Raw genomic sequence first — 18192 nt, forward strand, 5'->3', positions numbered from 1 at the left:
ACCGTATTTCACAACGCAAGTTCAAAAATTAAAATTAGGATGACCAGCAATGTGAAACATTTAAACATTCTACACAGATTTCATTCATAATGGACTGCGGAAATGATGGAAAATTCTAAACTAATTATTAGTAAAATTTTCGTTGAATTTGATGTCAAATTTTGAAAAGTTATACAAACAAATTATTCAGTTATGTTAGTTACTCAGCAAAAAATACAACATAAGAAAACAGACATCTTCTGATTATTGAAATCCACCTTCCTTATGTGTTCCTTTAATAATAATGAATTAATTACAAAAAAAAATAAAATGAAATAAATAAATAAATGTTCAAGTCACTTTCATGCATGCACGCCGTGCTTTGAAGGAGAAACGAAATAATATTCAGTTGCTGTACACTGCTAGCCTGCAATTATATCTAATTAAACTCACTAAATGATCGTAACCTATCGTCATTCCCATCTAATCAAACAAAAGCTCGGTTACTGATAAGAACGGTAACGCATGGAAGAACATTGATTAGCATATTTGAAAAGCAACCTTCACTTTGCATTATTCGACCAAGCCTAGTCTACAGTAAATAATGTGAAACAATAAGCATCAACCCTTTCCAAAATTGCAATATACTTAACATTTGCTGGTAATATTAGCGGAGCACACTGAAACAACTTCGACAATTATTTCAGTTGCCATGACGAAATTTTAAACAGTTCAGATGGAAAATACTATAATCAAAGCTTGTGCGTAAAAATGTATAGCAAGAGCTGCGCACAAGACAATAGAAAAGTATTTTCTTAATTAATAATAAAATATTATGTTTTCTGTATGTTTTGTATCTGTGTCTAAGAAGGAATGTTTGCCCTTTTATCAAAAACAAAGCAACCGCCACCAAAATAGCGTACACAGGTTATGTTACCAGATATTGAGATTCTGAAATGTTCCATTCTGAAAATGGCAAACGGCAAAAGAATACAATATATGTAACAGACTGTTACAAATAATCTACACTATACTGATTAAAAATACACGTTTCATTTCAAAGTCATTTTTGCTACCATTTACCCATATAAATTGAGAAATATTTATAAATGCTTTGATTTCGTTATTCTAATGTTAAAAACTATATATATTACACTGACATTTTTATACATACTGTGGTAAATTGTAATTAGAGGCATTCTAACAGATAAACAAAGGGATTGAACAGGATGTCGTGAAAGTTTGCGCTAAATGAATTAAATTTTGAATAAGTAAAAATTGTTGAATGCTGCTGTTTTGCTGAAGATGATATATTTACCGTCGGCATATCTTAATCTGTGATTGCTGTTGAATAATAAAAAGGTTAGTTCACATTAAAATTACCTCTGTCATTAATTAAACCGTATAAATTTGTGTAATTAAATTTACTGACTTCGTAACGTATTTATTAACCTTTTATGATTTTCAAAATGTTTTTTTAATTACTTTTTCTTATTACTACTTCATTAGCATTTTGCTGCGGAACACTGATACATCCCAAGGCGATAAATGTTGCGTATAAATTAGAATACAAAAATTGTAAGCGAATTGTAACGTCTCTGTAAATGGGCAAATTTTCTTTTACCGTGTGTAATATCAGAGTTGATATCACAAAAGAATGTTTCGCATAATGTTCTTTAGAAGAGAAATATTCTGTCATCAAAGTTTAAATTATTTTCACTGACGCACTATTTAATAATCACGTTCAGTAAATTTTTACAATACTCATGTGTGACCGTTTTACAAATTATATATATATATATTTCAGATGCAAAACCTGCTTTTACTTAGTAAAATAATTTCGCACTTCCAAAAGAATCTTCAAATAGGCAGCAAAATTTTTGAAATTAAATAATTCTTTTCTAATATGAATATATTCATAAAATTTTGAAGACTTTAAATTTAATTTGCACTCTCACATCCACAGCATATTCTCCAATATCAGATATCTACATTCATCTGAGCACATGCATAAAAGTGAATGAGCAAATCTCTCCCAGATAAATTTTATTTTCTTCTACGCTAATACATATGATTACATTTGATAATCATCGTTAAAACATAAATATATAACACTACTTTTCCAATGCACTTTCGATGAAATGTTGCTCATTACGACTTAATATATACCAAAATAAACAAAAAAGAACCAACACAAACGTATCAATGCCCAGTAGAGTCAGAAACCTCTGAGAGACTATGCATATATAAAATGAATAAATAAAACTCAAAGAAAAAAGCAAAAATAAAATCATTACTGCTCTGAAAAAGGAATTTATCAGAATAAACAAACGGAAATTGTTACATACCACACCATGGTGGTGTAAACAATGATGGTGAATTGAAGCAAAGCAAAAATGGGAGATGAAGAAGAATAAAGAAGAATCGCAGAAATAAGACGACGATATTGCTTACAACGTACATACAGTTCAGTAGTAGTAGTCGTTGTTGGTTTTCGCTGTTCATTTATTTACGATTAATTTGTCTCAATGAATTCGACTCAACTCTTCAATGAGGTCAATGATTTGCTGAGCAGTAGTTATATTGCTGCAGCGTTCTGGTGAAATTCTGCCTGCAGCTATCCAACCGTTGATCAGTCGTATAGCTTCTTGGCGTGGCATTTCAAGCAATTGTTCAATCAAATCACCGTCAATGAATCCAAACGCCGGCGCATTTTTCTCATAAACCACATAACGGCGGTACGAGTCATAGGCTATGCAGCCAACGTTGTCGGGCACGATGTCGCTGAAGCATCGCTGCAAATCGTTCAACACCCGAAAATGAGAGTCGTGAATTTGACAATAAATCAGTATCGATCCTTCAGCCGTGCCAATCATGATTGGATTTGACACCAACGACGAAATACCAGCATAGCTGTACATCGACAACGCGCCATGCTTGAACACGTTGATATATTCGCCCAGATGTAGACGACCGGCACTCTGCGTAATTTTAAAAGTTTTCACAAAAACTCCATGCTATGCAAACAACATAAAGTAGAAGATGTAAATTTTACCTTGACAACTTGTGATTCACTAACCGGCTGCTGTTGTAAATCTTTCTGCGAAACGGTGATATTCAAGGAATTTTCCGCCGCCATAAAATAGTCGTTGTCGATCACTTCAATAGCTGAGATCCAATTCGGATGATAATCGCGTGCTTCTTCGACAAAACTGCTTTCGGAAGGCACGTACCTCAACACTGCGATGGAACGCTGGATATCACCGACCAGAATTACCTCGTCGCGCACTTTCAGATGCATGGCCGTCACAAACAACGAACACGAGCTGACCAGCTGCAGCCCCGTAACATCACTCCACTCGAACAGCAGCACGCTGCTGTTCATGGCCACCAGCAGCTTGGATTTGAAACTGGCCATCGCATATACGCAGCCGTTCACCTCCTTCTCGTGGACTAAATTCAACGATGAATTACCCTGTCCATCACGTTCGTAGCGCAGCATCAGCAAACGACCCTGCAACGGTTCCGTTTCGTCTGCCGTGATTACGGCTGCAGACAACTGAATTACACAAAAAAATGAGAGAAAGAGAGAGATAGAGTAAAGAAATAAATAACGATGATTCTATTACAATAAAAAATGGATTCTGATCCTCGCCCATAGTGCAAGACAAAATACTGGTGCATTCTTCAAGAGGATTCATCGAATAGGCGTGCAATACGTCAAACGAATTCTGGTCGAGCAACAAAAACGAATGCGTCTCAATCGACCGATCGACACCAGTGTCTTCGGCGCCAATATTCACCGCACCTTCGTTGATGGCCGAATTTGGATCCACGGTCAACGTGGTCCGGCGAAGCGGTGGCGCACTGGCACTGTGCAACGCCCGGTTCGAAGCCGACGATTCGGAACTACTGTTTCCGGGTAAATCCATTATGCGGATCGTCAGCACACCGACCAATTTGTTTTCCGGCTGCCAGACAATTCGTCGAGGCGTCTCGCCCAAAACCACAGATCGAATGTGAAGCTTCTTTATTTCGTCCACAACGCCAATGGTCAAGCACTGACCGTTGGTGAACAACACGCCGTTGTCATAGGCGCTGGTAAACAATGGCGTCATGTAATAAATGGCTGAAGAATCCAAACTGCTGAACTGCAACTTGTTATTGTTCATGTAAATCACGGTTGGTTTTTCAGTGCAAGCCAAAATGCTCAACGTATTTCTAAAACAAAACAAAGCAAAGAAAAAAAATTACCAAATCACTTGTACACTGATGTTGTCTTTTCTTGCTGTTACTTACTTTGTTTTAAACATCTTCAGCGAAATCGAATCAGTGCCCAGGGAAACTTTTTTACCGTCAATCAGTGCGAAGCTGTTCTCGTCGATGCTGTAGAAAATCAAATTACCGTCAGCCAACGAGACGAACAAGTACATGTTAGATTCAAATTTGCACATCAAAGCCGACCGTATCACTGAGCTGTCCTCTAAATATACCGTTTGCACAGGTTCCAAAGACGGCACAAACAACAGCTGAAGACAAATTTTCGTCCAATGGCCGACAATGCAGACACCGACTCCTTCGTCTGAAAGGCAGCCAAATTCTACGCAAGATGCCTCGTTTTCCATAGTTCTTGTGGTCACCAATTGCAGACGATCGTCACGAACGTTGAAATAATGCAAAATGTGACGACAGGCGACCAACAGTCGACCACTAGTACCTTCGCAGGCGGCCAGCGATACTTCACTACCGTCAGGAAATTTCCATTCGTCCAGTTTGCGGCCGTCCAAACTGGCGTCGGCGAGCTGGATCTTAGACCGAACCACTTGGACGATGGCTAGAGCGCCATCAGCCATGTGACAATTCGCAGCGACGAATGTCTGTTCAGCAGTTTCGAGACCATCCACGGATATCTGTTCGGCTTGATTTTCTTGGAATTTAATGACCATCGTACTATTTCCGACCACGCCCAAGATGAATAAATTGTCATACGGTTCATTAGTGATGTAGCGCAGCGCCCAAACGCGGTTAACAAAAGGTATATCAAGACGAGCTAGCTCGTATAAGCCAATTCCGCTGCGAATAACTTTCAAGCTACCATCCTGAAAATAAAACGTAAAATAACAAAAGATGAATAAAATTTTAAGAAGCGCACGAATGCATGAATGAATGGTCACCTTTCCGTAGCCGGAGCAAGAGATAATCTCACCCTGACCTTGTTTGGCCATATCAACTAGAACCATATCAACTATCGGTGCGAGATTTGGAAATGATTCGACCTCTGTCCAAGTTTCGTCGCAGATGGCTAACGAGTTCAGGCGGAGAAGTTTCGAATCGGCAATACGGCTACCGACAAACAGTAGGCTCTCTTTGTGCATGTAAGACAATGAATCAGGAGGCGAGGTCACGCCCAATATGGTTGCCCGCATGCGGCTCAACGTCACTTTACCTTCTGCATCGGTTTCAATGTCCAACTTTAGCAATGACAAAGTTCCGTCCAGTTGGCCAAGAAAATAAGTCAGACCATCCGGAGCTGCGTCGTAACAGTTCACGATGGATTTGCTGAGAAAGGGTGGTGAAACAGTTGAAATCGTCGAATTATCTCTGATGTAAAGCAAAGAACTACACCCAACAACAATCACACCACACAATGGAGGCGGAACGGCAATCAACGTGTGCGCTTCCCATTCTATGTGACCTCTAGACCAAGGGCCTATGACAAACGTTATGAACCTTTGTTCTTCACTTAACAAAATTAAGGATTGGAAAATCAAAAAAGAAAATTACAGTAAACAACACGCTTAAATACATTTACTGTAAAAACTGTAACTTTCTTTTCATAATAATTTTTTAATTAAAAAATTGCATCGAGAAAAATGTTTTCAAAAAATTAAGAATTCTCACCATTTTCAAATTCTTGTTCATCCAAACTTATACGACACGTTATAACATGACGACCAACCAAATCTCCGTAAATCAGTGCTATCACTGGGAATTGGAATCCATGCAAAAAGACAAAATCGCTGAGATGTGTCAAACTGTAGTTTAGCGAGTACGTGCTTAACTTTGACGTTGCGCGGTTCCAAGTAATGCACTGAAAACATGTCACTTTTAAAAAAAATTCCAATTCGCTTATTTTTTCAATTAAAAAAAACAAAAAGATTTCATTTAAAAAATCTTTTAATAAAAATAAAACTAACCTTGAATGTGCTACTCATAATGCGCAAACCGATAACCTCGCCATCCGGATGAACGGAAAGTAGAATTCCATTGCTTGCCGGACGACCAAAGTTCTCACTGATGTTTCGACTTGCAAGCGTTTTTATACGACCATTGTCATATTCAACGATCGCGACGTCTTGTTTGAGAGTAACTATTACCATCAGTGCTTTATTTTCACCTAAACTTGACAATATAACTTGAATAAAAATGAGTCCCTATTACAACTTCAGTTTATGAAGAGACGTGGTCAATTTTCATGAATGTCAACAAAGAAAGAAAATTGGCATACCTTTCGGTGTGAACAATTTCGCAGCACCAATTCGACCGAACATTTTCCCTTCCGTTACATACTGAAGTCCTTCTGCGGACACGGAATGCACTTCAAATCGACTATTTTTGAAAATGATCAAATCACTGCTTCCAGGAGCAGTGAAACTGCCATGCAATGAATGTGTAACAGCAGTGGCCGCTTTCGCAGTTACAATGTAATTCGACATAGTTGAGTGTAGATCTAAAAATAATTTTTATGAATTAAAAATGGTTTGAAAAAAGTAAAAATTTAAAAACGGTTTCTCAGCATGCATAACGGTCAGATCACAGCTCACGCTGAAAAGAGGCTACTGTAAAGACAAATCAAGTGCAAATACAGTAAGCTATCAATTAAAAATTAATTACGAAGCTGAGTTAAAACTTTCTGCATAAAAAAATTAAAAATATTTTTTGTAATTAAATAAATAATTATTAATTTAGTGTAATTTTTCCTTATTTTCAATAACCTTTCTAGATGATTTTACGCGTTGCTTATCAATTGTATTTATTGGAAACAAAATTCCAAATGTTTAAAGTCAATTGACAAGGTCCTTATAAATTGATCAAATAGTTGAACAGCATGAACACAAATTTCATCAAACTGCACGTCGAATAAACAGTTTTGCCAAATTGGCAATTCTAACTTGGTTGTTTTGTTCCGCCAGCATCTGAACTTTGGCAATAATTTCAGCGTTTTTAATTTCTAAAAATATGTGACGTTTTGTGATTAAAAACAGACCGAAAATCAATGAGCATGTACTTGGATCATGAAGAAGAAAAATTAAAACAGTCAACGCTGAAACAACTGTCTCGACGTTACTGCTAAATTTACAAAAAGAAAAAATTTATTTGAAAAATACTGCATTTCAATTTTTCTTTTACCTATTTAATAAGCTGACAACTTTTTCTGAAAGATTTTCAAGAACAAACCGCCTACATATTGGTTGCTGTATCATGTTGCACAGTCCGCCCAGAGCAAATTCCACCATCGACGGATCTGTTTCATTCAAACAGTCTGCATAGTATGAAAAAAGAAATTAAATTCCATACATTAGACTATACATAACAGTGTTCTAACCTGAAAACAAAATGTGCACGCGAAGGGTCGTCAAAAATTCATGATTTACAGGATCATAGGCAAAATTTGCCAAATTGGCCACTATTTGACGTTTAGCATCTGAAATCGGTCGTGATCAACTGATCATAAATGCTGTTCTATTGTATTACCATTGCTTTCACTATTCTGAAATTCCGTCACCAACTGATTTAAATACTGCAGTCTGCCATACTTGTTGCCTCCACTTTTCTTTTGGATTTGATCAAATCGGCTGAACATTTATCTATTTACCTATACTCACATCTGGTTAATTGTGTTTATTATTATTTTCACTAAATATATCACAATATGATCGAACTCCGATAAGACTGAGTAAAATATCTTCACGATGAATATCACACTTTTTTATTCAGAAATAAATTATGAATATCAATGAAAGACTTGTCGCTCAGTACTTTCATCCATCAAAATTTTAGGCCGTTTTACATGTGCATTCAGAATTTTCGGCAAACTTTCGGAAATGCCGTATCTCTGATTGTACGGCTCATATGGATCATCGACATAATATTTGGGTCGTTGCCAAAATCGACTGACCATCTTTTCCAGAATTTGACATTCCAACGGAGTGCAGGTTTTATGCGCCAAACTGTTCGTCAGCCATGGTTCATCTTTCATGTAACGCTAAACAAAAGCGTACCGTTGATTTTCGACTAGGTTGAATATTTGAAATACAGTATTGCCTTGTTGTGACGACCAGGACGAACACGAATCCACATGCCAGTGTTGAGCCGTTTGAACCGATTCAATACGTCAGTACAAGGAACTTTACGTCCATCTTCTGGACTGAAACGAATATGATATTCCCAGTGTGGAATTCGTACGTAATTTCGAACAGGTACGTGGAAAACTCTGTAAGTTGCAAGTGATGTTCAGTAATAAAATTTAAACAAAAACAAAACAACCTTTTCCATGATAAACGTAAATTCATCAATGAAACCTCAAAGCTGAAATTTAGTTGTGAAAAAAAAATTTCTAAAAGCCAAAACAATAATCATGCGCATAATAGCGCCACTGCAAAACAAAACACTGGAAGAGAGTTGATATTTATTCATTTTCATTCATTCATTGCTATATGTGATTAATGGTTTTACCTAATAACAATGTCACTGTTCACGTTTATTCACGAATATACTCCGAATACTTCACAAGATGCAGACTGTTCAGCAACTATAATTGCATCAACACTGTATTTCTGGAGATGAATTTAAAGAAGTAAAAATTACATCGGCATAATCATCCGTGTACAAAATACCACTGAGATCATTGATTGAAAAAGTTCTTAAACAAGCGCTCACAAGATATCGCCAGTACGGTACGCATGTTCTCACAGAAATGCGAGATGGCAATATTTTTATGGTTTTATGTCTAACAATTGGACACCAATAATAATGCTCTGTGGCTGGATTAAAAACCACCTAAAACAATTAACTGTAATTTTACAACATTTCAAAGAGCCAATATTTTTATTCTGGATTTAGTTGCTATTGTACTTTTGAAAAATATTCATTTATTTTTCCTTTACACATAAAAATTAGAAAGAAAAACTCAATTTACAATACTGCAATTAACAAATTAATGAAGGTCATATTACTAAGCATGTCACCTATACTGAAAATTTTACATTCCCAACTAAACAATAAAAAATGACTAAAATAAATTCTTGAATTTAATGACTTTGTACCGGATCAGTCTGCTGTGAAGATACCAAGCTGCTGGAAGAAAAAGCTGCCGGATAAAACGATCCACAACAATAAATGCATTCTAATTTTTCGTCGTCTGCGTCTCTTAATGACCTAGACAGAAAAACTTTAAAAAGAAATTCATATCAACAAGTTAGTCTACAGTACCGTTTAAAAGCAGTCCATCCAAACAATGCGACAAGCAGAAGCTTCGCCGAAACAACATTATCAAGTTTGCTTAAAATTGCATTCGCCTCTCCTTCATTAATGCCCTAAAAATGACTCGCCATTTACTTAAAAAATCTTTCAATAAATATAAGTCTTGCAGAGGTACAATTGAATCGAAATCGCTGAATTGCATTTTCTCAATGCGATAACTGATCGGTTGCAAGATGGAAAATTGGCGATTCAAGTGTCGCAGAATTTCTTTGAATGTCAGTATTTCTGGAGCACAGAAAAGACCAGGTACAGGATTGTTCTTGAAAATGCAACTTTTTCCGTGAAAATCTATCATTTTTTTAATAGCAGCCTTCCTGTTGCCTTTAATATAAAGAAAATACATACTTTTTGCTCAAGAATTAAAAAATACTTACTCTCATCCATCATATTTTTGCAACAAACTTCATCAATACAGTACCCGCAATCACTGCACGAAACCACTTTGTCAGCGTACCTGAAGCCAAAGCGAGCCAAAATCCATGGATTAAATGAATAGCATGATGTGAGCATGGAGTCCTAAAAATACGCAAAATATGGTTAATGGCAATAGACGAAAGGTTTTCAAACTCTTACAGCAAAAGATTTGACCCGTAAGCGAAAATGTAAGAACAATTCATCATCTAAAAAAGCTTCCCTAAAAAAACAATAAAATCAACATTGTTTGCACTATCGAATAATTTCAAACCGTTTTCTGTCTTCATCATGGTCATCGTATATAAAATCATGAACATCTTTCAAAATTTTTAACTTTCTAGTGAAATTATCCTAAAAAAACCGTACATGAAATGCAATTGGCAAAGCACAAATTCACAAACCGTGCCATCGTTGTTTTCGTGACCTTCCATTTGAAAAGTATCTGTAAAAGTTACTAATTAACAAGAACTGCAATTCTAATAACTGATTTCAACCACGAAAAGTTATTCTGCAGTATAAGTGAAATAATGCACTTTCATCAACAATGCCAAAATGTGAAATGGAATAAAAACCACATACAATAAGATTTAATGACGTTCAAGATTGTTGCAGTATTACTGTATTTTTATGTCACTTGCTGTAATTGGTTTAGCTTCAGTGTTTTTTAAAATTATGTTTTTAATTAGATTTGAGTAATGGAGAAAAAGTCTCTCAGAAATTATGTAGAATTTGGAGCAAAACTATTAATGACGAAAGAGGTAATATTTAATTAAAATTCAAATGTTCCAGCATTCCCTTTTTGTTATTTTAGTGGAAAAATCGTTATTTTATTTTTCGGAATTTGCCCGAAACTCATGGTATTTTATTTTTAAGTGAAAGTTATTAAAAATTGAAAAATATTTTATGCAGATTGTTTCGAAGTAGTGGTGTACAAAAATGTGAATTATTTGAAGAAGCCGCCGAAACAAGTTCTACGTTTGCTGCATTACTACGGCCTTGAGTCAGGTTTGTTGAAATAATTGCATTGTTTTTTCTTTTTGATTATTCAACTTTCTGGCAATAATGTTATACAGGAAGGGATTTCAAGTTTTTGTGATAGGCTGTAACAGTTTCACACGTTCACGTAAGCAAACCAATTTTCTGAAAATTGCGTTCTAAACTTTTTTTGTCACTTTCGTTTCGCTCGATTGCCCATTTATTTTGCTATGTTTCAAACAAATACGCAACTATGGCATATTTTGATGTTTTTATTTTTGTTCACTTAATTCTAGAATAATTTTTCAAAGTGAATCATATAATAATTGAAATGTTTACGACAACAAGAGTAGATTTTTATTAAACTCAAATTTTTTGTGCACCGAAATATGTTCGATTTCAAATTTGCAATGTAGTAAAGTGATGAATTTAAACTACATATGTGCATAAGAGAGTAAGCCGTTTGATGAGAATGTGGGAAAAAATTCGGTCATTCGGTATTTTTTATTACCTCAGTTAAGTACTGTAAATAAGAAGTTTACAAGTACAATTCGAATAAACACCGAGCAATTTAATTGAATTTTTTCAATATTTTGGTTTTTTTTAATGTTTTGAAGTTTTAATTCGTCATGAAAGTTCCAACGAGAAAATGACATTTGTATTTGCGAGCAATTTTGCACTGAAAGAAAGTTTCAAAAAAATATTTCTTTATTTTTTAGGTTTGAATATTTGTGGCGAATGTTATACGCTGTCAGTGATATATGACGAAAATACTCTGGTTTTCGCGTTCGAAGAAGAGAAATTTCTTTTACACGCAGAAAGGCGTCTACGAAAATTGCTCGGATTCGGTGAAAAAGCTTTTTCTTTTTTTTTAAATATATTATTTGAATCTTTTTTAATTTTTGTTTCTAATTTCAAACAGGATGTCTTTTTCGTTGTATGATATTGCTTGCTCCGGCTGAATCGCAGCTGAAATCAGACCAATATGTTCGTCTACTTTTGCAAAATGGACGCTTTTGTCTTGCTTCATCCGTGCCGGCTCAGATAATTGCCAAATTTCAAATTGAAACGTTGAAACGATTCGGTGCATTGCAAAATAAATTCTACTTCGAACTCAATCAGTCTGATTATATTTTGCGTAGCAGTTTGTGCCGACAAATTGACGCTTGTTTTCGCCTTGCTTTGGATTATCAATTGAACGCGTCACTTCAGATTGGTCAGTTTGTTGATTTAAGAAAGGTAAATTGATTGCTTTCTTTTTGCTTCAGGAAACGAGAAAGGCGATTTGGAAGAAGAATCTACTTGTTTAATGATGAATTGCAAAAGTGAAGAAATTGCAAATGAGAAGCATTGCTTGAAGGCTTGTGATTTCGTCATTGCACAAGGAAAAGCGAACGTGAATTTGCGTTCAAAAATGAAGGTAAATTTTATTTTGAATTTTCATCAAAAACTTGTTTAAATGATGTATGTTTTTTAAGCTGGGTAGAAATAGTAGATTAATAGGTGAATTGCGTTGCGGTTGTGTAGCTTGCATTGCTCACAGATATATGAATCAACGGTTCATAGATTCGTTGGAATATTACAACAACGTTGATGCAGTGTTCGCCAAATGTAAAAGGATGAAATGCCCGGACAACACTTTAGTAAGAGTTTTGTATTTATTTTCAATTATTTAAAAATGAAATTTTCAATAGACTGCAATAAAATCTGCCAACAAGAGCATTTGGAAAAGCATTTCTTCTTCGCTGGTGGTCGATTTGAACAAGCCGTTGCCTATTAGTGATAGCCAGTGTCAGTCGACCGTTCACAGCTCCGTCAAATGCGATCGGCTTTCTTTATCCATTGAAAAAGAGAATAATTCACTTGAAATGGACGATTCGTACTGCACGCTGCGAAACAGTGTGTACGAAGAATTGAATTTTTATAATGGCGCTTTTCAAAATGAGAAATTTACACATGCAAATTGTTTGCAGCGTTCAGTTGTCGGCACAAAGTCGCAACTTAAGTGGAAGTGGAACATCGTTGGCGAGGAAGAGTTGTTTTAAGCCGACACTGCGCAATAAAGGGGATATTCGAACGTTTCTTAGGCATAGTTTTCGACAAGCCGACGGTGCTGTAAATAATTGGTTTCGTCGCAACGTTAGTTTCAGATCGAGCAGAAAAATAATTGATTCAGATCAACACCATCTCATGGCTGAGGAGGTCGCTTTTTCCTTGTTTTTATTTATTCATTTATTTATTGAGATATTTTCAGCAAACACGAGTTGATAGCCCTGCTTTCAGTTGCACCGCGTCTGCTTCCGCGAGCAGTGTGATTGAAGTAAGTTTATTTCTTCTACATTTCATTATTGAAATTGTCAATATTTTTATTTAATTAATTTTTAATACAATATATGGATATATTTACAGTTTATTTGGGATATATATTTGTAATTTTTTAGGTAGTTCATAAACCGGTACCTTCTTTTGAACAAAACAAAGCGCTGAATAGCAGTAATGAACGACGCAGTAGAAACGGTAAATTTGACAACGATGCAATATTGACATGTCATTTTTTTGTCTGCATCTTCTGCAGAAGACGAAACAGTTTCACCGAGAGTGAAATTACTTGAAAAGAAGTTGAACAGTTCTCAGAAACGTCACGAACTTCGGGCTGTATTTTCAAATTGTGTAGCTGGCTCGTTTGCAATGTACGACGGGGATTGTCCTAATGAAGTGCCACTTGTTCCCAGTGATGTGATACGTAAACAAAGCACGCATCGCAATATGGATGAGAATCCAATTGCTGAACTTGCCCCAGCGTCTGATTTACTAGCCCAGGGCAGGAATGCCTTTCCACCAAGGGCACCCCTGTCGGCTCCTTGTATTCCGCGCTATACGAAAGTGTTTGATTTTGGAACCGTACCGCTCAACTATTGCGAATTGGCATCTACGTCGACAACCATCCCGAAGCGGAATAATTTGGAAACCAGAGTCAAATCAAATTCACTTCCCTGTCATGGTTCAAAGCAACAGGGGGGGAGGGTAGTGCAGTACGTCGATATTGACAAAATTGCCACTCAAGCTGCGCAAAAGGTAAACAACTGGGATTTTTTTTCTGTTGCATCAAGTAATGCAAATTTAGACAGCAAATCAACGTGCTGTGGAATTGAACGTGCGTTGGTCTTCAACGCATGCATTGTCAGAGCGTTTGCAAAGGGAACCGAAAATGTCATGCAGTGGCTCAACGCGCGACAGCACCATACCAAGGACAGATTCTTTTTTCAACATCAAAGACATTTTTGATTAAGTTAATCTCAAATAAAATTGTTTTGTTTTCGGTTTCTATTTCCAACGGGTTAGTTCATTGAAATTAATAATAAAATTGCCTTGAATGCGATATTCGTTTTGCGAATGTGATGATGCGAATATCAGCATGCTTCTCTTTGGACAGACACTCTCCGTGCGGTGATTTTTATCCGTGAACAAATTGGTGGATACTGTAGCAACTTGATTATCTTTATAACTTGTATATTATTTGATTTAAAAAAGAATGTTTAAACCGCGAATGTCATGCTGTTGATGACGTTGGCGGTTTTGTTTCTCTTCATCAAAACTTAATTCACCAAGTGATGAGCAATTTGGCTGTTTTTCTTTGTTTTGATCTGATTGTCGACATTAAGTTTATACAGTAATGAATGGTGACTTGATTGTCACCTTTAGTACTGTACATTTGCGTATTGGCTAGCGGTTGCACCTGTGAAACGAGCGTCCCTAGTACAGAGGTTGTTATCTTGCTTTCATTGCTGACAGTACTGTTTGTATAAGTAATTTTCCAGTCTCGGGTAGGGGCTGTAATGTGATTTGATTTTCACTCGGTCCCTCATTACTGGAATGCCAATTTCGATTCGCTTGTTGCCCTATATTGTTGTTGTTGTTGTTGTTTTTTTTATTTTTTGAATTGAATGTCAACTGTTTTAGTGGAAAGTAAAGTGCACACGCTGTCAGGTGCATTTCACTTTTCGGAGTGATTTTCGTTTATCAGTGGTCAAAGAGCGTTCGATTACGTTGATGGTCGTCACATTTAAAGTGCGTAAGTAGAATTTGATTTTGTTTTTCCAAGTTTGTTTATGTCCATTTGAAACTTATCTGATATAGTTGGAACGCTGAAGCGTGAAGAGTGTGGCAGTTGAGAGACGAAGAATGTCCTCGCCAAGCGCTGGCAAACGTCGCATGGATACGGATGTTATAAAATTGTAAAGTTCTATTTTCAGCATGATATATTTTTTGTTTTCTTTCTACAAAAATATATAAGCTATTCTTTCTTTTATTTCTCATCTCCTTACCCACCTCCCTTCGTTGTAAATGTTATTCTATGCACGTTTGGGTGTAATTTTTTGACCACTTCGTGAGAAAGTTTTCGCTTCCCCCAGTGACTGGTTCTGCCGGGCACGAGCAAGCATTAGCGCCGGGGTCAGTTTCAGCTGTTCCTTCTCGGCAATGATGATGATGATGATGATGACGCGAGCGTCATGTCATACATGTTGTGGGCAGAATTGATCGGTCTGGCCGAGTGTCGCTCTCTGTAAACATTAGTTGTCTGCCGGTGAATAGAGCGAAAGCACCAGTTTATATAGATAGATAGATAGATGTATTCTGTGCATGCATACAGAGAAAATATCGCATTCAGTAGTGTAAAATTTCAAATTTTGTTCAAAGTGTTTTGTTTCAGAATAGAAAGCAAACATGAAGTGACCATCTTGGGTGGCTTGAATGAATTTGCTGTGAAATTTTATGGACCCGAAGGAAGTAAGTTTTACGTTTCAAACAAAAAAAACAACTTATTATGCTTTTGTTGTTGTTGTTGTTGTTGTTGTTGTTTGTGTCTGTCTGGCTAAAGAAATGACTAGCTGTTATTGTTCAGAAATTATTTGTGTGCATGTATGTGTGTGTGTGTGTGTGTGTGTGTGTGCATGTGTGCGTGTGTCTGCAGGTGCCAGGAGACGATGGCGTTTACTTGCAAACATTGATTCAGAAGCTTTTACAGCTCAAGGATAAACCTAGTGAACAGTTGTTGTTAGCAGTGATGTTGGTTCCAAAAAAAGAAGACAAAAAATAATACGAAGGTCGTTGCTTAGAGACTAGAGCAAACCAACAACCTCTTGCGATGTGTTCAGCGAAAGATTTCAATAGCATTGACCTGTGATGCTGATTATCATTATTATTATTATTATTAGTGTGGTTATCATTTGATTCACACATTTTGTCAGATTCAGTATTGTTCTTCGACAACAGTCAATGTTGATTAGAATGAAGAATTTTTGTATATTATTTGTCGGGCATTCAGAAAATTGTGTGCATGTCCCGGTTGGAGTTTTGAAAACGGCTTTCATGAATAACTTTCCCAAAATCTACAGTACGTCAGTGTTTGTTGAGGTCTCGTTCTCGTCTCGTGAAAATTTCCATCCGACGATTCTACTATTTTCTCGTATTTCGATCGACACACAAGTCGGTCACGTGGTGCAACCGCAGCGTCGACTCTGGTAATAATTGCTGCTGCTGCTGTTGCTGACCGCTTGTCAATTACGACCTTTCATTATAAATATGTATATACACTTTGGAGAGCCGCTTAATTGTTCTGTTAGCACTGCCAACGACCGAGCGACCGACCAACCGAATTCATCGATACAACGAGCGACTTCTTTTCTAGTGGGATTTTGAAAAGTTTAAAATGCAAATTTTTTTGGCGAAGCTTTTTGGACCAAAGTAACTCGAATAGTTGATTTGGCCGTTTGTTTACTTCCGCTTTGTTTGCGATTGGTTGAATTGTTGAGATTCGTTCATCATAAATACTTGTTTCAGTTTATTTATTTATTTGGGGCATTTTATTTTTCCTTTCAACTTTGTAGCAGTGTTTAAATTGGAAAAAGATTCTCCTTCGATGAATTCTTTATATCATTTTCTGCTGTGATTTATTGGCGAATTGTTTGGTTTGATGAATTAATTAATTGTGTGTTTGTGTTGTTGTTGTCAGTGTTGCCGTCGTGGTCGAGTTAATTTTTATTCACTTGATTATCAATGGATCGTTTACTGCTTATTCTGTGAATAAGGAAAAAAATAATAGTCCACAGATGATAACACAACAATAAGTGTAAACTTCTCCAAAGAAGATAACGATCGAACGACGGTGTTGTTGATCAGCTATTATCATTGCTTGAAAAGCCGTGTGAAATATTCCAGTTACACTAGTTTGTGCACAAATGGGAGATGGATGCGTGTTGTGAGCATGTTTTTGTGAATGTACTGCTTTTTTCTTTTACTCGAAAGGGGAACTATTTTCCACCAACCAACCAAAATCAATCAATCAAAATTATTCAATGCGCAGTATTATTGAACTGAAGCGTTTTTTTTTGCTCGTGGTGAAAATGGAAATTTTTCTATTGAAATATTTTTCACTTGCTCTTTCATGTTATAATATATATCCGTTTTGTATTATATAGTCTGTTGGGTATGTAATAATGATAAATTTTTCACTTCAGCTCCGTATGAAGGTGGCGTTTGGCGTGTTCGCGTAGATTTGCCCGACAAGTATCCGTTTAAATCGCCGTCGATCGGCTTTATGAACAAAATTTTTCATCCCAACATCGATGAAGCGTATGTTATGAATTGTTGTTATCAATTTGATATCAATGCTATTTGCAGGTCGGGGACAGTATGTTTGGATGTAATAAACCAAGCTTGGACTGCATTGTTTGGTGAGCAGAGAAGATGACTGATTGATTGATTGGTCGAAATTTGTTTGGCAACTGTTGTAAATTGATCTCTTATTGGGATTGTAGACTTGGCGAACATTTTCGAATCTTTCCTGCCTCAGTTGCTTGCCTACCCCAATCCGACGGATCCGTTGAACGGTGACGCGGCATCACTTTACCTGCACAAGCCAGAAGAGTTTAAAAAAAAGTGCCGAGGTATATCAATGTTTTCTTATCTTCCAATTTCCATAACTGAAATTTGCATATCAAATTTTTTTCCATTTTCCTTGTTGTGTTTTTGCATTTGCTGTTTGCGGGATTTTGCGCAGATTTTGTAAGCAAGTACGCGTCGGAGGATGCGCTGAGAAAATATTGCCCCGAAACCGACGGCCAGGGTTCGTCGACTTCAAGGCAGAGAGACTGCTGCGATGACAGTGAAAACGGCTGCGATGAAGAAAACGGTTCGGATTCGGAAAGCACAATTTCCGATTTTTCTGAGGACGAAACCCGAGGCATGGAACTCTAGCACAGGTGCCAGCTGGTCTGGGAA

General features: G+C 36.6%; 5 protein-coding genes across 5 annotated transcripts; 2 read left to right on the top strand and 3 right to left on the bottom strand.

The window, feature by feature from the left end:
- Positions 1–243: 243 nt before the first annotated feature.
- Tsp_02887 (hypothetical protein) lies at positions 244–1306 on the bottom strand. Its single transcript, XM_003379171.1, has 7 exons — positions 1298–1306; positions 1150–1226; positions 727–793; positions 606–659; positions 473–571; positions 340–406; positions 244–272 (listed from the first exon to the last, which is right to left on the bottom strand). Exons 1-7 carry the CDS (start codon positions 1304–1306, stop codon positions 244–246), a joined length of 402 nt encoding a protein of 133 aa, XP_003379219.1.
- A 1198-nt stretch (positions 1307–2504) lies between these two features.
- On the bottom strand, positions 2505–7843 carry Tsp_02888 (DNA damage-binding protein 1). The gene is made up of 13 exons (XM_003379172.1): positions 7735–7843; positions 7586–7684; positions 7438–7522; positions 7152–7329; positions 6874–6892; positions 6488–6709; positions 6177–6376; positions 5881–6070; positions 5154–5689; positions 4279–5078; positions 3609–4200; positions 3035–3538; positions 2505–2960 (listed from the first exon to the last, which is right to left on the bottom strand). Exons 1-13 carry the CDS (start codon positions 7841–7843, stop codon positions 2505–2507), a joined length of 3990 nt encoding a protein of 1329 aa, XP_003379220.1.
- Positions 7844–8274: 431 nt separating this feature from the next.
- On the bottom strand, positions 8275–10367 carry Tsp_02889 (hypothetical protein). Its single transcript, XM_003379173.1, is given in 12 exon segments — positions 8275–8473; positions 8527–8568; positions 8749–8816; positions 8848–9039; positions 9246–9253; positions 9299–9417; positions 9472–9575; positions 9587–9843; positions 9897–10038; positions 10090–10156; positions 10208–10287; positions 10338–10367. 12 exon segments carry the CDS (start codon positions 10365–10367, stop codon positions 8275–8277), a joined length of 1308 nt encoding a protein of 435 aa, XP_003379221.1.
- A 159-nt stretch (positions 10368–10526) lies between these two features.
- Tsp_02890 (hypothetical protein) lies at positions 10527–14200 on the top strand. Its single transcript, XM_003379174.1, has 14 exons — positions 10527–10555; positions 10630–10694; positions 10846–10941; positions 11529–11600; positions 11631–11759; positions 11834–12127; positions 12180–12331; positions 12390–12554; positions 12606–12814; positions 12885–13050; positions 13166–13231; positions 13353–13428; positions 13487–13986; positions 14036–14200. Exons 1-14 carry the CDS (start codon positions 10527–10529, stop codon positions 14198–14200), a joined length of 2184 nt encoding a protein of 727 aa, XP_003379222.1.
- A 3067-nt stretch (positions 14201–17267) lies between these two features.
- Tsp_02891 (ubiquitin-conjugating enzyme E2-21 protein) lies at positions 17268–18168 on the top strand. The gene is made up of 5 exons (XM_003379175.1): positions 17268–17292; positions 17430–17544; positions 17593–17645; positions 17730–17858; positions 17972–18168. The coding sequence occupies exons 1-5, from the start codon at positions 17268–17270 to the stop codon at positions 18166–18168; spliced, it is 519 nt and encodes a 172-aa protein (XP_003379223.1).
- The last annotated feature ends 24 nt before the right edge of the window (positions 18169–18192 follow it).

This window comes from Trichinella spiralis, assembly GCF_000181795.1.
Source record: "Trichinella spiralis strain ISS 195 chromosome Unknown Scfld2, whole genome shotgun sequence".
NCBI lineage: Eukaryota > Metazoa > Nematoda > Enoplea > Trichinellida > Trichinellidae > Trichinella > Trichinella spiralis.